The sequence below is a fragment of the Myotis nattereri genome (assembly GCF_964212035.1).
Source record: "Myotis nattereri genome assembly, chromosome: 14".
In the NCBI taxonomy this organism is placed as follows: domain Eukaryota; kingdom Metazoa; phylum Chordata; class Mammalia; order Chiroptera; family Vespertilionidae; genus Myotis; species Myotis nattereri.
Window position 1 is genome coordinate 38589638 of NC_138089.1, and position 25918 is coordinate 38615555.

The following is a 25918-nucleotide window of genomic DNA, read 5'->3' on the forward strand; positions in this document are numbered from 1 at the left end:
GGACGATATACTGCAGGACTCTGGCGTGTTAAACTATGGGTAGGCAACCGATCGTCCAAACAAGGGCACTTTTGAAAGCAAAAGGTGAAACTGTTAGTAATTATGCTGTGAACACAGGCCTGAGCTAGAACTGTCCACGCAAACGGAGACATAGGGTCCCCCAGTTACGCGTGACCAGCAGCGAAAGCCGCTTTAAAAAGAATAAGCAGATGACTGTCCTTTCTCGTCCTTCCCTGTCCAGTATGTGATCCGCTTCTTCCATCGCGTTCCTGCTAACACATCCTGGGCTTTCTCTGCCTGGTCCCTCCCACAAGTGTCAAATCCATCCCATCCACTCAGGCTCTCAAGAAGGCTCCAGGCCTCCCATCAGTGGACACTGGGCTGACCTCCCATCCACCCTAGGCAGCTACCTCGTCCTCCCCCTTGGGGTGTCCTACCCCATACCTGCCCACGCCTCTCCACCTTCACAGCCTTGTTTTCTTCAACATACGATTTGGTTCCCACTCGGGGACCTTAGCACTCGCAGCAACCTCTGTTTGGGATGCTGTTCCACTGAATGTCCCTTGACCGGCTTCTCCTTGTTACCTGGGTCCCCTCTTCCCATGCACGGCCTTCTCTGAAATCCCAGTCTAAAAACGGTCACCTGGCCATGCTTCAGCATCTCTTTGTTTGATTTTCACCATATCACTTACACCACTTTTTAAAAATAGTAACTTATTGTCTGTCTTTCCCCGGTGGATGAGATCCCTGTGAGGCTAGGGACCTTGTCTATTTCTTCCCTGTTATGTCCCCGCATCTGAAACAGTTCCTGATAATCTAGTAGGTACTCAATATATGTTGAAAAAGGAATGAGTGGGTAGGAGGTTAAATCGGCAGAATCTGAAGTTACGTCTCAGTAGAAACTTCTACGAGTCTATTAACTCCTACCATCCGGGGCCAGTAATGTTTTGCAAATACACCCATGTGACATTTTGAAAATCTGCACATCATTTGCTTCTTGTATCATTTTTAACAGAGAAGAAAACAGGCCCAGAGAAATGAAGGGATCGCAGGTCCCGGGTACATCTCAAGAAAGCAACACTGTTAAAATAAAGTTAGTTGCAGCCCCTGGGTTTTCAGTCCATCTCGTAACAAACCAGGTCAATCTTCCCCCTCAGGAAAAGGGAAAGCTGCAGCAACAAACCATTGGTTAACATCAGTCTTTCTTATCCAGGTAAAAATATTCATCACTGGGCCTTCTTTCATAAAGGTTCTACTTACTACCTAAGATAAGACAGTGCATTCCACCACCCCCCTCCAAAAAAAAAAAAAAAAAAAAAGATGAAGAAATGTAAAGAAAGAAGGAAACATAAAACCCAGCTAGAATCCAAATCCTGAAGCTGCTGAGGTTGACAACCCCAATTTCACACTTTGATAATACCAGTGACCCTGGAATCACAAGCTGGGAGCAAAGAACCTCAAGGGTTTGTGAAGACGCCTGTGAATGTTCTGAAAAGCCCGTCTGAGAGTCTTCATGGAACTCAAATCTCAGCACCACAGCTAAATGACTGAGGAAAGAACATAAATTTGAAGAACTTTAACCAGGAACAGATGTTCCCCTTCACACCACACTGCTTTAACATCCAGTATCCGTGACTTCTTTTTCCCACCATCCCCTGATTTACATAGGCTTCCAAAACAATAATGAAAGGCACTTTAACAAAATGTTGTGATGGTGCGGTTGGACCAGTGCTATCCAAGTTTTAACCTTGGTTAAAGAAAAAAAAGAAAAAAAAGAAAACTTTTCTATTCCCACAACTCCAGACCAACAAAAATACAGCACGGTCCTAATGGCATTTGAAACTCCCATGGTAAACAGAGCAGTTCAACTAAGTACTTCGGGATGGTTTTCATTACAATGTGCAAAGAACTGACTGTTTTATTGTTCTTTTGTAAATACCCCGGAGGACCCCGGGATGGTTTTCTGGAAGATGAAAATGATTTGAGCTCCTTTCAGATCTCGTGAAGATATGTGATCTCTCTGAGTAACAAATAGGACTGTTTTGTTTTTTTCTTTTTGGTGGTGGGGGTCTTTGCATTTACAACTGTTGAGAGTTACGATCAAAGATCATTTCCAATGCCCGATAACCCTGACATTCAGTACTCAACTTATTTCCATTTCTTGCCTTGGCTTTTATTTTTTATGTATTCCATATTCGTCCTGCATGTTTCAAAGTCCTCTCCTAGCACAACGAACTGTAAATGAACTGTACAATGAACTGTAAATTCAGTAGCAGGTTCTGAATTCATGTTTGCGACAGATTGTATTGTTCAAAGATGGTCACAACACTATGTTTCACCCAGCATGGTCGGCTAGAACCCTGCCACCACGTCACGTCACCCAGAGGCAAAGTCCACGTCCCTCTATTTGAACCAGTATGGGCCCCCACCAAGGAGAAAAGTCAAAAGGAAGCCATGTGACTTTTGAGGCCTAGTCATAAACATTCCAGGAACTTCCTTGTTCTCTTGGGGTGCTTGCTCTTAGAACTCAGCCATCATGTTTCAAGGCAGCCCAACCAGTCTGTGGAGAGGCCTTCAGGCGGCCGTGGAAGTGCACCCTCTTGAAAGTGGAGAACACCCCCCCCCCCCCGACCTCCGCCCCGCCATCCACCCACTGACAAGCATCCCAGCTGATACCATGTGGAGTAGAGATCAGCCAAGTTCTGCCCCAGTCTTGCCAAAGTCTCTGCCAACTCCTGCCCAACTTATAAATCCGTGAGCAAAATAAATGACTGTTGTTGCAAACCACTATAGAGTTTTGGGGTGGTTTGTTACAAAGCAATAGTGATCCTCTTAGAATACAGTCACCCCTCACTAATTCATACCGATGGGAAGATACCAGACTCAGTAATTTCTTAAAGTAACACCCACAGCTCTTTGTAAGGGATGCCGTTAGCAGTACTCTCAAATATGCAGACATGTAAACAAGGATAACACAAGTACTTCCGAGGAGTGGGCCCTTCGGGACAGGCTTCAGTGGAGAACAAGAGCAATGTGTTATTAGCCTCTGGTTCGTGATGATGCATCAACCAGCAGGTACCCTGAGGTAAGCCCCGCCCCCACAGCGTGCCCTACATTATTAATCGGCTAAGCCAACCTGGAGGAAAACTCGGGCATAATTCTCATTTGTGACAAGTTACAAACGCGTAGCACATGAATTAATGATGATGTTTTACTATTCAAGAGCGACACAGAATGATGCCCACATTCCCTGGCACCACTGGAATCAGAAAGAGGCACAGGGACCCCCCTGGTGCTTGAGGCTTAGGAAAAAACCCAGCTGTGTTATTCTTCAGGCGCCATAAAGAGAACCTTCCACGGTCCTCTGGGGAGTGTCTCAGTGAGCAACTGCATCTCTCATTCAAAATGGGAAGCCACTGAAATGAAGTTTCTACACCAACTGAATAATGAAGAGTTCCATGAAGAACTAACTTTATTTCCAGCAGGAAGAGACTTATACATGTTCTTTAAAAGTTTCCCACCTTTTCCGGTGTTTTTCTTCTACTCCCTACACCCTCCATCCCAACCTTTTTATCTCTGAAGGAGCCTTTTCAATAAAAGCTTCTTGGGCCCTGGTCATTGAGGCTAAGTGGTTAGAATGTTGGCCCGGACACTGAAGGGTCTCAGGTTCAATTCCTGGTCAAGGGCACATACCTGGGTTGCAGGTTCGATTCCAGGCCTCGGTCAGGGTGCATGTAGGAGGCAAGTAATCGACATCTCTCACTCACATCGATGAGTGAGAAAGTTGGACAAAATTCTGCAGATTTAACCTCCTACCCACTCATTCCTTTTTTTAACATATACTGAGTACCTACTAGCTTATCAGGAACTGCTTCAGATGCGGGGACATAGCAGGGAAGAAATAGACAAGGTCCCTTGATGTGAGATATAATTACTCACATCATACCCCCCCCCCCCTCTCTCCCTCTCTCCCTCCCTCCCTCTTCTTCCCCCTCCAATCAATGGGGGAAAAAATCCTCCAGTAAGAATTAAGAATAAGTAAATAAAAGCTTCTTGGACTGCCTTCTGCTCAATAACACCCTATCACCCCACCAATAACATCCCTAATTAAAGAAAATGTGGCCCTAACCGGTTTTGCTCAGTGGATAGAGCGTCAGCCTGCGGACTCAAGGGTCCCAGGTTTGATTCCGGTCAAGGACATGTACCTTGGTTGTGGGCACATACCCAATAGGGGGTGTGGAGGAGGCAGCTGATCGATGTCTCTCTCTCATTGATGTTTCTAACTCTCTATCCCTCTCCCTTCCTCTCTGTAAAAAATCAATAAAATATATATTTTTTTTTAAAAAGAAAATGTGGTATGTATACAATGGGATATGATTCAACCATTAAAAAGAAGGGACGTCTGCCATTTGCAACAATGGACCTGGAGGGCATTATGCTGAGTGAAATAAGTCAAACAGAGAAAGACAAATACTATATGATATAACTTATATGTGGAACCTAAAAAAGTCAAACTCACAGAAGGAGAGAATAGGATGGCGGTTACCAGGGTCTGGTACAAACTTGCCGTTATAAGATGAGTATGTTCTGAGGATAGAATGTACAGCATGGTGACTACAGTTAACACTGCTGTATTATATAACTGGAATTTGCTAAGAGAGTAGATAATATTTTTACCCCCCACAGAAAATGGTAAATATGAATGTTAACTATGTACTGATCATTTAACAATATATAGGTTTATCATATCATCATGTTGTACATAATAAACTTACATAATATTGTCAATTACATTTCAATCAATCTGGAAAAAAAATCCCTACTCCCTCACCCATATAAGATCCCTGCCACCCCCACCAATAATATCCCTAACACAGCAAACAGTAATGTCCTACTACCCATCCTCCCCAGATACCTTTTAATCCTAGGCCTGCTGCTATGGGGCTAACAGAATGAAGATAGATTGGGAAGTAATTAGTTATTCGGGAAACTTTGGTTAAATCTATTTTCTCTTATTGCTTAGGCTAGATTTAGAATAATCAGTTATTGGAACACTTGGGCCATTTGTCCAAACCCAGATCTTGGATTACTTGTATAGATTTCAGCACCACCCACATAATGGTAATCTATCTTATTTTTCAGTATTTTAAACACTTAAGAAGTCAGAAGTGATCCAACAAATTAATCATTTAAGTTTAGATTTTCCTCACAATAGATTTTTTTTCCATTGAAGTGTCAGAAGGAAACGTTTACTTTTAACCCTAAGGGGAAAAAGCTTGTAAAAAATAAAAGCCCTTATCTTGAACCCCAATTATAATTACTACTTAAGGGGAAAGACAAAAATGGCTATCAATCAACAAACATTGATTTAACAAATACAGAGCACAGCGAATGCTAAGATGTGCCCAGAAAATTTCATAAAATGAAGGCATATGGCACTAAAATTCAGCATGCCACGATCCTAAAATATGAATTAATAAAATAAGCCTCTGGAGAAATCATTGAAAAGCTGGGGTCAACCATAGAATCATAGAATATTGCAGATTATCAATGTGCAAAAGCCTCATTTTACAGGGAAGAAAACCAAGAATTCCAGAAGGCCATGTGCCCTGCATAACTGACTACCCAAGTTATTAAGTAGCAGTTTTCCTTTACTGGAATCAGGAGAAAATTCTGGAACTGGGCTTTTAAAGTTCCAGATTTCTCCTTGAGGAGGTAAGTCAGCTTCAGTAATTGGGTACTTTATGTCCAAGAACACGCCCTCCGCTCCTTCCCCCAAGCCATCCTCCACACTGCGGACTCATCCTAATGGGGTCTAGCTCTGGGAGTGGGAATTCTCCCCACAGCAGGAAAGGGTTAAACCTTACAGGGGTTTATCTGGCTCTAAAACCCGCAGGAAAGAGTGCACATCAACTCGTGCAGTAAAAGTGAAACCTCCCAGTTTGGGGGGAAATATGATATAGCAGGCAGCCTAACTGCCTGCCAGGATAAATTCCATTTCTCAGATGAGACACCCGACCCGGACACGCCGCCAGGTTAATCCAGATTCCCACGCTCATTATCTGTGCTGGATGCCAGACAGCTCCGGCAGGCAGGAGGTCTCACTGAGCAGGGATGCTCAGCACCTCGCAACAACCTGTGCTGATGGGAAGGTTCAACCTGTGCTGTAAACCCGTCAGCTTCCACATGTGTCCACTGACAGTGCATAATTAGCACCCAGAACATGTCCCATCTCATAAAGCACGTCCTAGTACATACATACCCTTTATACACATATGCCACTTTAGAATCTTTCCTGGTGATAACAGCAAATTGCGTATTTGTAAATGTATCTGCTGGGAAGTATGAAGTAGAAGGGGATGACATACAATCCTCACAAGTCACTTCCTCAACAAGTCTCAACCACCCCTAAACATGAAAAAAGCTTCTGCAAGTTACAGGAAAAAGAAATGGTAGGAGTGTCCGTCCACCGCGTCATCATTGCATCAGCTCTGAAAGCATCTGTTCCCATACAACTGTGACATCTTTCAAGCCCTGGAAATTCATGGGCTGCCACCCTCTCGTGCCACAATTATCCACTGAGCATCTACTATATGACCTACACTCTTCTCTGCATGGAAAAAAAGAGACAGTAAATAATCCTATATAATAAAAGCCTAATATGCTAACTGTCCAGTTGTCCGTTCAACCAATCAAAACGTAATATGCTAATGATATGCTAAGGCCGCTCAACTGCTTGCTATGATGTACACTGACCACCAGGGGGCAGATGCTCTGACCAGTAGGTTAGCTTGCTGCTGGGGTCCGGCCAATCGGGACTGAGGGAGACGGGCCGGACACGCCCTGGAGCCCTCCCGCAGTCCCTCCCCGGCTGGCCAACCTCCCACATTCCTCCCAGGCCCCAACCATGCACCGGTCGGGTCCCTCAGCCTGGCCTGCGCCCTCTTGCAATCTGGGCTGAAAGACCCACCCCCCCCCGCCCCCCCCTCCCGCCAGTGCACGATTTTCATGCACTAAGTCTCTAGTAAACATAATAATTAAGTAAGAATAATAAAGTATTAGGAAATGACAAAAGCTACAGATAAGAGAGAAATAGAGAAGAGTAAAGGGAATTACTATGGTGGAGAGCGGCAGGGGATAAGGTGCTTTAAAAAAAAAAATGGTGGGCAGGTGCTGGCCAGTCTGGCTCATCTGATTGGAGAGTCATCCAGTACACCAAACGGTTGCTGGTTCAATTTCCAGTCAGGGCACACAGCGGGTTTTGGGTTTGGTCCCCTGTTGGGGCACTTATGAGAGGCAACCGATCGATGTTTCTCTTTCACATTGATGTTTCCCTCTTTCTCTCTCTCCCCCTTCCTCTCTCTAAAATCAATAAACATATCCTAGGGTAAGGATAAAATAACAACAATAAAAAAATAAAAAAATGGGTGGACAGGGTGGGCGGATGTGCTGGAAGGTGAACTTGAACAAAGATTGGAAGGAAGTGAAGGAGTTAGCCACGCGGATATCTGGGGGAAGAAGATCCATAAAAGTTATCTCCCCTGCTAAGAGTTAGACCATATTCAGCAACCACAGCATGCTGACCTGACTCACAGAAGCTGGATGGGGAAATACACAATCCACCAACAATCACACACCGCATCTCCTGGATATACCCTGTGTATCTCCTGGGTTTTACCACCCAGATGCCAGTCCTTGGACAACAGGGATAACTTTATACATTTACAGACTTTCACAGAGGTTCTCACAATACACAAACTCTCACTTTGTACGGAATGGCAAAATGCTTGCTGGGAAGCCCTGGCTGGGTGGTCCAGCTGGTTGGAGCGTGTCCCATACACCAAGAAGGTTGCTGGTTCGATTCCCGGTTAGGGCACATATCTAGAAGGGATCCCCTTTGGGGATCGTCCGGGATGCAGCCAATCACTCTCTCTCCCTCACTCTCTCTCTAAAAATCAATAAAAAACATATTATTTAAGAAAATACTTACTAGGGAAAACACATTAACCAAACTAGTTTGGGATGTTTACTGAAATCATCTGATGGACTTGATTTTTAAAAAGAAGGAAAAGACTTTTAACAAAAATTTAAAATAATTCCTATAGCGTGAGAGAAAATTTTGGTTGCTGCAGTAAGCAATCTTCTTTTTTTAAATTTTATTTTTCAATTTCAGTTTACAGTCAACATTATTTTGTATTAGTTTTAGGTGTACAGCATGGGTGTCAGGCAATCATATACTTGACAAAGTGTTCTCCCCACTATTTCCAGTGCTTCTTAAACAAAGATAGCTTTTAAAAAGAAATGCCGGAATTTTAGAGACAAATGAAAATAAGCTACTGGGACACCAATGAATCTCAGACAGTGTTGAGCAAAGATGCTTTTTATAAAAAATTCCACTTACATAAAGTTCAAAGCCACGTGAAGCTAACCTTTGACGTTAGAAATTAGATAGAGGCTAGCTTTGGGGCAGAGAGGGAAAGTGACGGTAGAGGCCACAGGGAAGGCTTTGCTGTTTCCCGCCCTGGGTGCTGGTTACACAGGTGTGTTCATTTCAGGCGAACTCACTGAGCTGTGCACTTACGATGCATGCCCTCTCTTGTTACTTATGTTATCTTCAATAAAACGGGATTTTTCTTTTTCTGAAGAGCAGTGCAGCAGAAGTGCTTACATTATGGTGATTTCTCACAGGAGCTGGATAGCAATGGTCCTACTGCTAAATCAACGCGCATTTATGACTTAGGATAGAGTTTTTAGTGATAGCATCATTCATTAATTTTAAAAGCACTGAATTCCAAGCAAATTGGAGGAAAGTAAATATGATGAGCTGGAAACCTGTGCTGCAGGCCCCCAAAAGTTACTCTGGTGATGATAAAGACACTGAAGGCCAAGATGCGTGAGGAGTGTAGGAATAAAATGGTTTCAGGAAATGTAAACACAGGGAACAAAAGCACAATTTCCAAGTGTGTTTGTGTGTGTGTGTGTGTGTGTGTGTGTGTGTGTGTGTTTTCAGGTAATGTGAAAATACATGTACAACTAAATTAATTTATTTTAAAAAGAAATTTAGTTATTTCAAATATATTCCTAAAAAGTTATATAGGCAAGTTTTGGCCCCAGACTCTCAGTTGGATCTTTTTGTGGGGAAAATTGCCTTTGGTTATCCAATATAAGCTATATATTACTCCTTGTTTCTTGTGGCTGACAAGACTCATAATGACAAATATTTTGTATCAACTTAGAAAACATGGGAAACCAAAAACTGTGTGAATAAATGAACCCTACAGAACCATGCTGCCTAAGACAGCTGCCTCTATCCACATGTGGCTACCAAGCACTTAGAATGTGGCTAGTATGACTAAGGAGCTGAATTTTTAATTTTTATTATATTTCAATTAATTTAAAATCAATTTTAAATTTAAAAAATTGAAGCAGTATAAAATATTTTTGTTAAATACAACTTCATTTTAGAGGATATGCCACTTCAACTATTGAAAAGTTAGCATTAAGATGTGATACAAATGTAAATTATATACCAGATTTCAAAGATTTAGTTTATTAACAAAAAAAGAAAAGTAAAACATCTCATTACATGTTAAAAAAGTAGTATTTCAGATATACTGGGTTAATTAAAAATCCATTACTAAAATTAATTTCACTTCTGTTTTTACTCTTTAAACATGGCTACTAGAAATTTTAAAATTACATAGGTGGCTCAAATTATATTTCTATTGGAGAGTGCTGTTAAGAAATAAACTGTCACTTCTGAACAGAGAGTATAGGGGAGAGATAAAAAAAATGAGAAGTCAAGGCTGGAGAAAGCAATATGTTTGAGGATCTGATTAATAACTGGCAGAAGAAGTTGGGGGCTGTGGGGGCTAGTCCAAGAAGCCCGTCCTTTTAAGAGACCATGGTCAGCTAAGCTGGGACTGACCCAGACAGCAGAGCAAATGTTATCTGCGATTTTACAGCCGTCAACAAATCCAATGACCTCGTTTCTGCTGACTGTGTTAGAGGATTGCTATGTCTGTGATTAAAAAAGAAGAATGACAGAGGCACCGAGCACGTGTCTTTCTGGGGTGACAAAAGAGAGGAGGGGGTTTTAAATTGCCCTGCTCCAAATCTCCCCTCCGTTAGAGATTTGGGTGAGGATTAGAAAACACAGTTACACCATGTGTCTGGGTGGAAAGATTTGTTTTAATAGAACCAAGAAAATACAATAAAGTAATCGATTTATGTGCGCTTACGGCAATTCTGTACGGTTGGAGATAGCCAGGATCAGGAACCCCTTGTGAAAAGAGAGGAGACTGGCTCTGACCACACACCCATGACCCGTGATTGTTCATGGCTGGTAATTGGTCCGTGGGTTCCTTGTTGATTTGGTGCACTTTCCAAAGCCTGCTCCGTGATATAAATAGGTATTTGGGGAGGAGGAGAAGCAATGGGAAAGTTCTTAAATGACATCCGAGAAGTGCTGAGTTAAACAAAGTAAGCAGGTTTCTTACTGCAGACCTTTTCAGAGCCTTGATTCTTCTAAGGGGCACGGTGACCCCTCCCTGCAAGATGGCTTACCATGTGCAAGCTTCCCAAACACACTGGACTGCAGGCCCTCTTTTCCCGAGGAGCCCTGCGGGGTGGGCACACATCAAGAGGCACTGGCTTAGAAGAAAGAAACTCTTGCCCTTCATCCCTTTTGATTTCACTCTCGGCCAAAAAGGGACATGGCTGTCTGCCATCAGCATGGCTCAGAGGCAACAGGAGCCTGAACCTGGTCGTTATCCCAGCTTGTCCATTGCCAGACAGACTCCTTCTGGGGCCATTTCAAAAACTGTGGGAGCAAGATACACCCCAGGTGCCCATGGCCACAGCTGTGTCCTGGGGAAGCAGACCTTTGTCCCTCATCTGCAGGAACTCCCAGGCTGGCCAACAGCCAACCCCACCACCTGGCCTCAGGCAAAGTTACATGAGCCTTGGCACCACCAATCTCCAACCAACAAGAAGGGGATGGAGGAGACATTAGCTTTCCCAAGGGCCAAATGCCACCCAGGAGGATAGAAAGGTAAGCAGGGTTCTTACTGCAGAAGAGAGAGCTATGCCCGGGTCTCATTTATCCCTAGAACAAAGCATTCGTGGGCACAGGTCTGCCACCTCCCCTGGTTTAATTTCTCTTTCCCTTCCAGTCTTTTGCCTTCTCTCCCAGCATCTAGAATAGTTTCTGATTTCTTAGATTTGGGGCAATTTCTCTGCAGAGACCACAAAGGAATATAGGCCTGACAGCCACAAGCTGCCACAAGCCACCAACAGGCCCCTCTCTGTTCTGCGCCCATCCAAATGCCATTTTTAGGAATCCCAAGTTCCCCCCCTTTTTTTTCCTGATTTAACTGCTAGTTCTTTGGTGATTATTATTTCATGTGATATGTGCTCTGAATGCTAGAAATTACATAAAATTGCGGTGCTTTTATGCAGGCAAGTTCTCATCCCTAGTCAGATATTAAAATTTAGTCACTTAATAAAAAATTACACGAAAGAGGACAATGAAGACAGTTCAGCAAGCCCATGGAGAGAGAGAGAGAAAAAAAAGCACATTTTAAATTCGAAAGTGAAACATAAAAAACACAACCGAGAACCATCGTATGAATGACACAGAATCACACATAGAGTTCTGTGGGGTAAAGGGCAGTGGTTTTCAACCCAATGGCATTTTGGGTCAGGTCTCACAAAATATGTATTTAGGAGGGGGAAGGCCACCAAAATAGCTCCCACAAAGGTCACCCATGACCTCATGCTCATGGCCATGCCACCGACAGGGTTGACACCCCCGCCTCTGAACACCTCCCTCACAACAGTGAATGCTAGAGTCTCCCAGAGCTCAGTTCCAGGCCCTTTTCCCGCTCACCCGCTCTCCCTTCCTCAGCAATATCATCCATGACCATTTGCCAGCGGTGTCTCTGCCCTACGCTCCTGGGCCACAGAAACAAGGGCTTGAGCCCTCCCCGTCTCAACAGAGCCCCCCCCCCCCCCCGCACGCCCCCACATTCATCAGCTGCACAGCCTGGTTCCCTCCCTCTCCACACGCCACTCTCCGATCTGCACACAACCCCGGTGATCTGCCTGCTCCAGTTCTTGTATCTATCCACGTCCCCCCATCTCCACCACAATGCCACCACCTAAGCTTAACTGTCTACAAAGAGCTGCTCCCAGTGTCCTCACTGAATCCACCCCTGCAAGGAGGAGACCATTCTCTAGCTTCTCCTTAAAGCTCTCCAATGGGTTTCCATTGAATTTAAGATGAGCACCCAAATCCTGAGCCTGGCCTGCTGGCTTTGCCCTGCGAGCCCCAACGAGCTCTCCAGCCTCATCACACAGCACCCGATCCTCCATCCTCTGTGGTCCAATCACAATGGCCCTCTTCCTGTTCCTCAAGGCAAACACGCTCCCTCCCAACCATGGCCTTTCTCCTCACCATTCCAGCCGGCACTCCCTCCACTTTCCCAGTGCAAATACCACTTCTCTCCGGCCACTGCCTCTTCCCGCTGCCGGACCCCTTGCCCATGGTACTCCAGGGCCCTTACCTCCAGCAGATGACACCCGCTCTGTGTCTGTGTCCTCAGCTCGACTGTGAGCCTCACGTGACCAGGGACAGTACCTGTGCTGGTTCACTAAGGGGGTCCAGGAACATGACTGCCTAGGAGCCCTCAGAGATCTGTTCAAAGACACACTAATGGCTGCCGGCCCCCTGATACTGGCTCTTGGATTCACGCAGGGAGAGAAAACGACGTACAAGAACTTGCCTCCGCTTGGGGGAGTGATCAAGACAAGCATAGGGCCACTTCCCTCTTCCCAGGCTCAAATTCACTTCACGGACCTCCCTGGAAAGAACAGGATGATCGCAGGCCAATGAAAATAGGAGGAGGACAGAGATCAGGAGAGGCTGGGGCCGGAGAGAAGCTTCATAAGAAAATAGAGGCCTCCAGACAGCAGCTCCCAGTTAGTTTTTCCTCCCACTGTGAAGGTTTAAGCCTGTAAACATCCTCCTCCCTCCTCCCCCAGCCTCAGCTCTGCCTCCACCTTGTATCACCTCAGGCTTCCATTAACGGTCCCTTCTCTACGGGCACCTTTCAGCTTTCAAAGATGCCCTCCTCTTACAAAAACAAAACTCCCCTTTCCCTGTACTCTGTCTTAACCACCTTTCCCTCTCTCTCCGTCTAAACTTATTTACTTTTAAACCCATGGCAGGGGTCCTCTGCCTGCTCCACCCCATGCACATTGCTCTTGCAAGACTTATCAGTGGCCAAACCTGTGGGCCACCTGCCCAGGGGGTTCTTGCTTTTATGCTGTTTTCTAGTCTCTTCCCTGAGGTTCTGTAACACGGACGCTCTCTCCTTTCTCCCCACTTTGTAAAAGTTCTTTCTAGTTCTTCTCTGGATCCTCTCTAGGGCCCGGCCTCTGCAAGCACGAGTGAGTTTTCACATCCCCCGTTCATCCTGTCCCGTGGCTTTACCAGCTCAACTAGTGGCCCAATCAACATGGGGTCCTCGGCTCACTGCTGGTCAATACATGCTTTATTCCTGGCCCAGGACAAGGCAGGGACAGAACGTTAGCGTAAGCATATAGGCCCTTTCTTTGCTACTCAATATTGCTGCCATGTTTTTATTGTATTTTACAAAAAGATCACTCCTTAATGGATTGGAAAACAAACAAAACCTGGTCCTTCACCACAGACGATGTGAGAAACACCCGTCTAGATCTTGCAGTTTTTATTTTTCAGTGGTTCTGTTTGCATTGGAAACGCAGGAGACTTCACAGGAACAAAGTAAAAACACTATCAACTTCTCTAAAACAAAGGAAGCCAACTAGTCAACCCAACACCAACAGAAGATCTTGTGATTCTGGGTCCATATTTCTACCAGGTAACAATGAGCTGATGGCGAGCAGCGGCTGCCCCCCTGGAGATGGGCACATGCCACTTCCTCACTGTCATCACCTGCCTGGCCCCCTGTGGGCCTCTGAGTCTGCCCCTCAGACAACTATAGCTCCATTCCTAGCCTCTTCCTGAGCTCTAGCCCAACAACCACAGCTGCCTCCTGGAATGTTCCATTGAGTGTCCCACTGTCCTGAGTCCCAACATGTCCCTCCCCAATCGCATGATTGCTCTGCCCCCAATGGCTCCTCACACTGGGTCCCCCATCCTCACAAATGGCCCCACCTCACAGACCAGCCACCTGAGTGTCACCTTGGGCTTCTCTCTCCCCTTTCATGACACAGAGCATTTTTAAAAATATATACATTTTTATTGATTTCAGAGAGGAAGGGAGAGGGAGAGAGAGACAGAAATATCAATGATGAGAGAGAATCATTGATTGTCTGCCTCCTGCACGCCCCACACTGGGGATTGAGCCAGCAACGGGCATGTGCCCTGACCGGGAATCAAACCGTGACCTCCTGGTTCATTGGTCGATGCTCAACCACTGAGCCATGCCGGCTGCGCAACAGAGTCTTAATGATTCTTCCTCTGTTTCTCTTTAATTTGTTCTCAAATATTTATTAAGTTGTGGAAACACAACAGCAAACAGGACACCGCATCCCTCAGCAATACCTGATGTCTCACCCTCAGCTTCCTCTCTGCCCAGCCCCCAGTCACATCCTTCCACACCAAGGGCACACTCATTCTAGAATGACACACTATTTTGCCTCCTCCCACTCTACCAGATTTGCCTTTTAAAACTGTCACGATTCTCTAGATTGGGGAGAAGGGGGAGGGTGCAGCGGGGAAAGGGAAGCCTTTTATACATAATTTTCCTTTCACTCTGAATTTGCACTAATTAAATTAGATTCTCTGCACTGCACTTGTAGAAATGAGGCTCTGAATACTCAACAATCAGCCAGAAATTAATGATGAGTCATTTATATACCGCAGGCAGAGTTTCATAATCCTAGGGGGTGGGGATCTTTTGTTTCATTAAAAGGAGCCAATGACATTTTTTAAATCAGTCAGGTTCCTTTCTTTAGAGGCCAAGGTATAAGCAACATCATCTGGTTCTCTGCAGGGTAATGCATCTAGTTTAAGTCACACACTGACTCTCTAGTTCTGGCCCATACAGTGGGACCCTCACAGGACAAGGCAAGAGTCAGCCTCGCCTCTCCTCAACTGTCTTCATTCTAAAGGCTCTGTGGTCCAGTATGAGATAAAATAAACCAGTTCTAAGTAGATCCTGCAGGTCAGTGTTAATCCCTCCATCAGAAAAGAGTGAATCTAAGGAACAGAGCCCAGAGCTAAGGGCCTGAGGGCAAAGGCCTCCACGGCTCACCTGGACAATGGCAGGGGGTGTGACCTTCTCCCATATGCTACAGGCCCCGAGCTCCAGCCTTCACTGGGGGAGGTGCTCCAAAATCCGTCCCTATGTACCAGATACGGTTGCACCCCTCTGTCTCCCATGCCTAACCCTGCCTTCTGGCTGGGACAGCCCCACTCTCGGTCCCTGAGAGCTACACAGAAGAGATGGCATGGCCCAATGGTCACAAGTGTGGCCTCTGGGTCAGGCAGGCTGGGTTCAAATCCCAGTCATGCCTTTCGCAGGTGTAACTTTAGGCAAACGGCATAGCTTCTCTGTGCCTCAGTCTGTTCACCTGTAAAATGGGGACACGTCTTCAGAGCCGTGAGATTAGGGTTAAGAGTATAGTACATGTAAAGCCCTTTAGGACAGGGTCTCTCTGGCACATAGGGGGAGTGCCTCTGTGGTGTAAGATCTTATTTAAAATTCAAATAAACCTATCCATACTAATAAAAGCATAATATGCTAATTAGACTGGACAACTTTCCACACGAAGTTGGGGCTGCGAGGGAAGCTTGGGTCCCGGGTGCTGGAGGAAGCTGGTTCCAGCAGCCAGGGGAAGGAAGACCTATTCCTGCACGAATTTCATGCATGGGGCCTCTAGTACACACATAAATATGGGCCAGCAGCATATAATACAGTCAGAGATATCAAGTTTTTTGGGGGGTGGGCGGGGGTGGGCGGGAGTGGTGGTTCTGTATTCCTGGAATTCTAGACTCTGGAGTCTAGGGCTCCAAGCCATTTCCTGCCTGGTTCACCTAAGCCGGCTTGAGTAGGACTCTTGTTTCATGTAATCAAAGGAACCCTGCCCAGAACCAGCTTCCTCCTCCCTCTGTCATCTCCCACTTCTCACCTTCAGCTCACGCTCCTGCCCACACCAGGAACAGCCCTGTCCACCTCATCCCTCCATCTCCACAAGAGTTGATCCCTCCCTTTTCGGAGTCCTCATCCTATAACGCATCTCTACAAAACCTTGCCCTGGCCGCCCAGCCACCGAACCTTCCCACCCCCTCCAAGCTCAGTTACTGCCTGCAGGTGCCCCACCCTCAGAAACACCAGCCCAGGTGCCATCCCTCAGCTGTCCCAGCCCCTGGGCAAAGCCCTCACCTTCTCTGAGCTTAGATCCCACCTGTTTAAAAGGGAGATACCACCACCAGCGCAGCCTCCTGAACTACTGTGAAGCACCAAGCAGAAAATGTGTGCAATGGCTGAAAACTGTAACGTGCTTTCCAAACATGTGAGTCCTTTCCCGGGATGCTCCGGAGATGCAAAGTAATCTGAAGACGAACCTGCCGGCTCTTTATTCCCTGTCACTCTGTCTCTTTTACACCCTCCTGGGAAACTCCAAGAGGCCCACAGACCCACCAGCCACGCAAGACAGGCTCCGGGAGTACCTGGCGGCTGAACCTTTGTCTCAAGGGAACAGAGACGGAACCTCGCAAACGCTTCCTCCCTCAAGCATTTGGTTCGAGGATGTGGAAAACACAGTCTCTCCAAGTCTGCTCATAAATCTGAATTTCAAGTGCTCTGTGGTCCATAATAAATAATTTACATAAAGGGCCGGTTGGATGGAGCACAGCAGGATACAAGAGGGGAAATCAGGATGCAGTAGCCCAGATTTAATTTGACTGGCCCACGCGCGCAGAGAAATCCTTAGACCACGTTGAAAGGGAAGAGAGCATCTTTTTACATCTCCCTTCGCCCTCTGCGAAAAATCATGATGGAAAGGGGCTGTAAATTATGGCATCTTCAGCTAATTTTACACGACACAGACACAAAACGACTTTATTTTTCCTAATTATGGAAAAGAACGAAATCGCCGGACCCTCCTTTCTAACCATGCTCTCTCTACCCAAAGGTTCTAATTTAAAACATTTGGTAGAAAAACAATACGGGGGCATTGTTCTTAAGAAAAAAAGATTCGAATCACTTTGAGCTTAATTCTAATATGCGGAGAGGAACATAAGCTTCTCCTGCGTGATGGTACAATGACAAAATGAGTTAATTACCAACTCATCGCAAGACAGATGTACTTGTCATAGGAACAGGAGCCATTATTTCACACAAAATAATGACCCAGATAGAAAGTAATGACTGCAAGCTGTAGCCGCCAGTGACACAGCTTCATCTTGGCCTAAGTGAATGGCAATTAACAAGTGCCACCCTATATACATACACGGGGACCAAGCTATTCATTAAGCGTGTATTTGTTGAAAACACACAAATGGGTTTTAGTATATTCCTTCCCAGGAAGCTCCCGTAGTCTCCTACCCGTGTGATGACAGAAAAATTTACACTTATGTACAATCCTGCCATCAGCTGGAACAGCTGTTGACCCCGCAGAGGGGCTTTCGGTTCCCCTCTGTTCTCTGCACACACACAGGTGGTGTTTTCTCCAGAAATCCTATCCAACAGCAGAAAAGAGGATCCGAGGAAAGGGGGGCCCAGTTCCATCCATCGTCCCTCTTCTCCTGGTTGCCATGGCCACCGGCCTAGAAACTAAAGCCACAGCCAGCACTGACAGCCAGAAATGCTGGCTACGTCCAGGTCCGGCCCTTGGTCACGGGAGTGCGGGGGTGAATGGTGGGGCAGCCTCAGCACACCTGAGCTCTCCACGGCGGGAAACGGTACTTGCACCCTGCTGACCATGACCAGGAGCCACCTCTCTCTGGAGAGGAACAGAGGCGAGAGACTCCAGCACACACAACGGGAGATAAACCTGGGTAAGAAATCTCGGGCTTCCCTAGTGTGCAATGTGTCTAGTGTGTCTGGACCCAATGATTTTTGTTGAAAAAGCAGGTGCACGGCAGGTGAAAGATGGCCCAGGGGGCTTTAAAGTGTACACTTTGTGGCCCTGGCCGGGTAGCTCAGTTGGTTAGAGGTCGCCCTGCCACGCCAAGGTTTCAGGTTCCATCTCTGGTCAAGGCACATACAAGAAGCAACCAATGAATGCATCAACAAGTGGAACAACAAACCATTGTTTCTCTCTCTGTCTCTCAAATCAATAAAAAAAAGTTTAAAGTGTATAATTTTTAAAATGCTGAAAACAAACGTAGAATGAATGAGCTAGTGTCAATGACTGATTTAACTAATTATGAAACGAACCATCAGATCCTGATGTACACACACAGCCAGTGTGTGTGTGTGTGTGGGGGGGGGGGGGTAGAGTGGTGGGATAAGAGTAAACATTTTAAATAAACACTGGCTTGTCCTTCAAACCATAACTGTGAGGTTATCTCCTCCTCTGCTGGATGGATGTCCATCTACACTTCAGACGCTACAGACACTCAGAGCATCGAGTGCCTGCTAATCAGGCCGGAGTCTCCTTAAGACCTGATATGGGTACTTGCAACGGGTCAGCCACGCAATGATCGGGTTTGGTTAAGACAAAAGCACTAAATCCCATGTGTTTAGAAGAGCATATACGACGGCGTGGCCAGAGCCTCATGCCTCCTTTTTCCCACTTACCCTCAACTATTCTCAGCATCTGAGTCTTAATTACAAAGCCAAGTCTAAAACTATTCTTCCTCCTCTCAGATGTCCCTGCCCAAGTTTATCAGAACATTTTACTTGCAGCCATCCAGAGAAGATGGCCCTATTTATAGAGACAGCTACATGAGTTCCACAAACACTTGTGTTCCCAGGCTTATGCATGGGTGAACACAAATGGCTTTCCCCCCATTTCTTAAGTAATAATCTGAATTTTACCAGAGTAAAATTACTGGAAATTTTGACCTGAGAGATCATCTGATTCCTAGTCTACAGTCTAGGGCCCTCCCCCGCTCACCCCACCCCCACCCCACCCCACCCCCGCCCTGCCATACGTGAGTGGTTATTCCCTGCGACTTGTAAACCCTGAACACTCAATAAAGGTTGAAGGGAGGGAGGGAGGCAGGAAGGGAACAACAACAGGAATCACTGGGTGTTTAAAGGGACAATCTAATTATTTCACTCTGCTGCAACATTCCTCTCAACAGCCTCCCACTGCTTTTACAGCCCAGTCCTGGCCCCTTCTCCCACCCCTGACACACATTCCCTTTCTTCCCCAAGGTCCGCTCGTCTTTGGATGCCCCTCAGCTCCCTCCTGCCTCAGGCCCTCACACATGTTGCTTCCTCTGTTTGGAGGGCTCCCCAGGCTGCCCAGCCCCATCACCAGATAACCCCTCCTCATCCTTCTGTCACAGCTCAGGTACCTCCTGATGCCCAGACCACACCATGTGGCTTGTTGTGAGAACAGCAGGGCAGGGGCCACACCTATTTGGGTCTCTGAATCCCAGCACCTAGGACTATTTCCAGCCCAAAGTTAGAAATGGCCAACATAGTTATTGATGAATTCCCTAGTTGACTGATTGGATCTCAAACAAATCATATCACCTCTACAGAGTCTGGAATTGTCAATGCTTGTGGAAGACTGGGGAAGGGAGAACAAGATAAGCATTAAGCAATGAACTGAGCCCCATTTGGGCAAGGGCATTCCTTCTGCAGTCAACGTCATCATATTAAAATCAAGCGGACCCTGCAATTAGGCGGCAAACCTCACATGGCATGAAGAGGCGTTCAAAACCAGACACATTTCTGGGCAGAGACGGAATCCCCTGCAAGAAGGCAACTTTCCCTGGTACGACTGCATGCCAGTGGCCACAGGACTCTGCTGTGCTCCCCCTCCAGGAAGGGAGAGGGCTGGTGGCAATGAAGACCCACAGGAAGAGGGGAATATGGGATCTGGGAGGGTCACACCACCTTGAGGATTTGAGGGGAGTCCTGGCAGTGGGGCCCTAGGCCTGTCAGCTGTTAACATCACTCCAGCCTTAAAAGACAGGGTCCAGGGTCCTGCCAGGCTGGGGGCAGGGGAGGAGCCGCATGGTTCCAGAGTCAACTTCAGCCTGAGCCATGTGGGGAGGGGCTGCTCAAAGGCCCAGCCCTTGGAGTATGGCTGACCTGCCCCAAGCCAGCCCCTGCCTGTTCCCTCAGGGGAGAATCTGTTCGATGGCATCCTCACTGCAGGGCTCACCTTTTCAATGAACTCTGGGATGATTTTTTGGTCTGTCAGGTGAACTAAGGAGGAACAGCAATCTAATTCCAAGACGTAGCCTTCATTGTGCAGATCAGATTTCTGAGATCTGAAGAGAGAGGGGAAAACACATAGGCAACAATTACAATTTTGCACAGTATTAACAAAATGGAGGTGTTTAATAAAACTCAAAATTATTTTCTGAAAGCAAATGCCAAGCCCTAACTGGTTTGGCTCAGTGGATAGAGCGTCAGCCTGCAGACTGAAAGGTCCCAGGTTCGATTCGGGTCAAGGGCATGTACCTTGGTTGCAGGCACATCCACAGTAGGAGGTGTGCAGGAGGCAGCGGATCGATGTTTCTCTCTCATCGATGTTTCTAACTCTCTATCCCTCTCCCTTCCTCTCTGTAAAAAATCAATAAAATATATATTTTTTTAAAAAGGCAGTGCTGAAAAATAATTTATGGTAAACAACTCGAATAATATAAAGAGAGCTACATCATGCAAAAAACCTCCCACACAAATAATCAGTAAAAAGACATCATTCTAGAATGATCGGGTTAGCACAATATGGCTTACATATTAAACAACACCTCCCCCCCCCGCAACACACACACACATACACACACACACTCCAGTAATGTATCTTTAATACATTAGCTGTATCCCTAATTTTTTTTTACTTTTTTCTGAAGAGAATAAATTCACATATTCATCACTTACAAGGCTTTAAATGGCTCAATCCCCACAGAAGACAATCTGGAAAAATCTATCAAAATTAAAGAGGCAGTAAGAAAAGACTGTAAGGCAACGAGAGAAGAACTTCTGGGAAAAGAGTGGAGGGCTGAGGTAAACACCTGCACCCTTCGGGTCAGAGCAGAGGTGTGCAGGGCGCCCCTGCCCCTGCCCCTGCCCCACGCAGGCGGTGGGGCTGCCTCCCCCTTTCCCACCAGATGGACATGCAGGGACACAATGCTATGCACATGCAGGAGAACCAGAGGCAAGTGGTCACCAGGACATTCCGCCGCTGCAGCCATTCCTTTCAGGGATTCTGTGGGACACTAAATTGGGACTGAACTCCTGGAAGCCACACGGCTGCCAGAATTGAAGGTGATTCTTGCAATAGGAGGTGGGACTGTAGCGAAGGGACAGAACGTGCTCTTTCTTCATGGGGAGCGGGACTTAAAGACGAAGCCTGGGCTCTGTCCAGGACTCACACCACAAGCACAGCCACTCTCCACCGAGGGGATGACAAGCCCACTTACTAGAAGTCCACCAAAGGGGGACCCATGCCAGCCCCTGTGAGTGCAGGGGTAGCCAGAAAATTCTTTAAAAGTGGGCACTGTCACAATGCACCCCACCAAAATAGTTTCCGCAGGAATATTTGCTATAATAATGTTTAAAAAAGAATTCCTAAGATTCTTATATATCAAACAAGCAATTTATGCTACTATTAACCATCTGGGCATGATTTACATGAAACTCAAAAGTGAAAATATTAAAGAGGATTTGGTTTTCCCCAGGTGTGTAACTGTGATTGGGCAAGCAAGCATCAACAACATATTTTGACTTTATTGTTCCTTCTAACATATCCTTTGATGAGTAGGGACTGAGGCACAAACTTTTGAAATATAAAAGAATACACTGATTCCAAACTGCTCAAACTGGGATGAACTAAACCAAAAAAAATGAGCCAATTCTGCACCCTACCCTCTTGCCTAAAAATTTCATCAGAGATCAGATTCATGTTCTCATCTCCCCGCCCCCCTGCTACCTTTTTATTCCCCTTCCCCCTCCACTAACAAAAGACATATGAAGAACTACGGGCAGAAGATTCCAGACTTTTGAAAGAGAAGACTTGGTCATGACATACTGTCATATGTTTTGTGTGGGTCTCAGACAACAAAGATAGGCGTGGGAGGAGGAGGAGCGTTCTCAGATGTGAAATCCCAGCTGCTGTCACATTGAGACTAATGTCAGACTGTATGAGGTTATTTATAAATACCCATTGAGATTCGAAATGATTTAGGCTGAAAAATAGTAATCATCAAGTCAACACTGTATTTACTTGGTTAAACACCCATACAACGAAGGGAGGCAAGGAGAGTCTAGCTCTAAGCAATTCACACCCAGATTCGTAAGAGATCATCTTTAGTTCAGGATCTAATAACTACCATCTTTGCTTCTGGAACAAGAGGTTCTATGCAAAGAAACACAGCTCTGGTTCATCCTGTCAGATAATTAACTCAGCAACTGAACTGGAAGAAGTATCAAAGATCAACAAAGTCAGCATTATTACAAATTTTCTAGGTGAAACATAAAAAAACCACATCTCAGTCTATAGTCTCTTGGTAAAGCAAATTGAATGCATATTGGAGGAAAAGATGAGCAATTATTAAGTCTCCCCTTGCCTTTAGGAATGATCGCCACAATCTGTAATGAAAGGATAGTAACACCGAAGAGTGAAGGGGAGAAGAGGTGGCAAAGACTCCCAAGTCCTCTGAGGACAGGTATGGGTTGCCCGAGCCTCCGAAGTCAGCACTCTGGGAAGGTGCTGGGCCAGAGCCGGTTGCGGGCACAGTCACACAGAAATCCTCTCCCTGCCAGAACCCTATGAGAAACAGTATCAAATACACAGGCAAAGGACTGCCTGCGGGGCTGCCCGAGGGAGTTTCTAGGCTCCTCAGCACTGGGAGTTGGTAGTAATGGTTACTATGGTGAACATACCCTAAGGTGACCCCCAAGTGACCTCCACCTCCTGGAGTTCAAGGCTTTGTGTAATTCTTACCATTGAGTGGGGGCAGGACCTGGGACTTGCTTCCAATCAGCAGAACACGGCAAAGGGGATGGGATGTCATGCCCATGGTTACATTACGCGGTAAGACTGGGGCTAGAGACTCCCCTTGCTGGCTCTGAAGAGGTAAGCTGCCGTGCCGGGAGACGGCATGTGGCAAAGAGCTGTGGACAGCCCCTGGACAACAGTCAGCGAGAAACAGGAATCTCAGTCCTACAACTGCAAGGAGATCAATTCCACCAACAACCTGAGGGAGCTTGGAAACAGGTCTTTTCCTGGTCGAGCCTCTGATGAGGACACAGACTCAGCCAACACCTAGAATGCAGCCGGATGAGAACATAGACAAGCAACAGAAAGTGTGAGATAATAAATGTATGTTGTTCTGAGCCACCAAGTTTGTGGTAATTTATTACAGAGCATAGAAAACTAGTAACAGTTGCCGGGGGTGGGGGGTGGGGGGGAAGATATTGCAGCTTCGGGCTCAGAACAGGCCTCCCACTTAGTGGCCAGGTGTAGTCCCCGGACCACAAGATCCAGTCAGACACCCGAGAGCAGCTGCTGGCCAGCCATGAGTGTTCTGTGCAGCTCCAAGTGAGTTAATGGGAGTGTAGCAGAGGTGAGAAGTAGATTCTGGATATATTTTCAAGGTAGAACCCTCAAGACTTCCTTATGGACAAGTTGTGGGGTGTGAAGGAAGAAAGCAGGTGAAGATGACTCTAAGGGTTTCTTCCTTGGCAACTGGGAGAATGGATGAAGTTGCCACCACTATGATCGGGGAGGCTGTGGGTGGCGCAGGCTTGGGGGAAGATCAAGAATTACGTTTCAGATGTGCTGAATGTGACATATCAAGCAGATATCCAAGTAGATATGTCAGTAGACAGTTTAATACACATTCAAGTCTGTACTTCAGGAGATAGGGCTAGAGATGTAAATTAAGGGTTATCAGCTTCCAGATGATATTTAAAGCGTGAGACTAGATGAGATCTCAATTAATGTCAAGAGAGAGCACTTAGGGACGAGCTTTGGGACTATGATGAGGTTGGGGAGAAAAGAGAAGAAAGCAGCAAAGGAGACAGAAAGAGCATCCGGGGAAGATGGAAAGAAACCAAGAGACCGTACTATCCTGGAAGTCAAATCAAGAATTCATTTCAAGGAGGAGGCTATGAGCCACCCTGTCAATTGCTTCAACTAACAAATTTATAATCTTCTCTTTAATTTACTTATCTTTTAGAAATCCCAAGAAGGAAATTGGACTTAATTCACCCTATGGAAACAGGTATGAGGAAATCTGTTCACATTTAATGTCTGAGTAACCTGTTCAATGGGCCACTGATCACATTAATCTGTGGATCTGGTTCAGAAGAGTCTGGCTCCTTGAAAAGAAGTCATCTTCATGCTGCTGGGACATTTCCCAGAAACGGCTGGGGCTAACCTAAACTAAAAAGAGCTCTGACCCATCCCACATCTTAGGGCCCTCACAGGTATACAGGGATTTTATGAAAGGAAGAGGGAATGAAAGGGTATTATTGAGCAGAGATGTGATGTCCTGAAAGCCAAGAATGAGTAAAACAAAATGAATTCAAATGCTTCGAGTATAGCAACATGTTGTTATCCAGGCACAAAACCATAGTAGCCCTGAATGCTTCAGACACTGGAGAAGCAGCTGAGACACCAGAGCCCATCACATTGAAAAAAGCCATCCCAACATGACAATTGCTGCAGGACAGTGCCCTGCCTGGTATCCGGAAACTGAAAGAGAATATTAATAGAAAAACTGATGAAATGCAAATAAAACCCACAATTTAGTTAACAGTAATATACTCATATCCATCTCTTAGTTTTGACAACTGTATCATGGCAATGTAAAATATTAATGATGGGGAAACTCAGTGAAGGGCATATGGGACTTCTCTATAATTTCTTTAGAACTTTTCTGTTAATCTAAAATTATCCCCAAATAGAATTTATTTTGAAAAATGAAAGAAGGAAAGCCATCATACACTGTGGTGATTTTTGTGTTTGCTTTGGCTTGGTAGTATTTCTTCTCTGAGTCAGTGTCTCTAGTCTTAAACTATACCTACACTCCCTGCCTGACTATAATTCTCCAATGATACCCCTCAAACCCCATGAGGTCAAGGCCGGAAGTAGCTGGGTCTGGGGGAGGAAAGAATAATCTCCTGTGATGTGCCCCAACTTTAGGCACTGGAACAACCCAACAAGCAAACCCTGGGCTCTGTGAACCAGACAGGGTTTCCCACAGGACAGGCATTCTCAGGCCTGGCTGCGCCAACCTCGGGATCGTAGGGAGTTCTCACACAGTCTGACTTAAGTGGTACAAGGTACGCCTGAGGAAGAGGCCTCGGAAACTCCCCCATGATGCTAATGTGCAGCCAAAGTGAGGAACTGTTTGTGGTTACGGCCACTGTCACTGACACTCTGATTTTCCTTGGCAGACAACCAAGCAAGTCATGAAAAAGAGAAAACACAGAAAGAATGTCCTGTAGAGACTGGTATGCAGACGTGAAGAAGAAAAACCTCCACAAAAAAGGAGCAGAGATAAAGGAAATACAAGACACCTTTCTCTATCCATGTCTCTTTTGGTCAAAAAAAAAAAAACCTCACAAATGCTTCCCACTTATTTTCAATTTTTTTTTTTGTGGTAAAAATATATAAAACATTTACTGTCTTAACCATTTCGAAGTGTGCAATTCAGTGTCATGAAGTAGATTCACATTGTTGTGCAAACATTGCCACTATCTGTTTCCAGAACGTTTTCATCATCCCCAAC

The 25918-nt window shown here is 45.9% G+C and overlaps 1 protein-coding gene across 3 annotated transcripts in view; it reads right to left on the minus strand.

Annotated features, from left to right (window-relative positions):
- The window catches only part of RFTN1 (raftlin, lipid raft linker 1), a 175392-nt gene that overhangs the window by 64048 nt on the left and 85426 nt on the right, over nucleotides 1–25918 (minus strand). For all 3 annotated transcript variants that reach the window (XM_081105591.1, XM_081105589.1, XM_081105590.1), the window contains exon 4: nucleotides 20338–20446. In XM_081105591.1, coding sequence (XP_080961717.1) covers nucleotides 20338–20446 — 109 coding nt within the window. The remainder of the gene's footprint in view (nucleotides 1–20337; nucleotides 20447–25918) is intronic.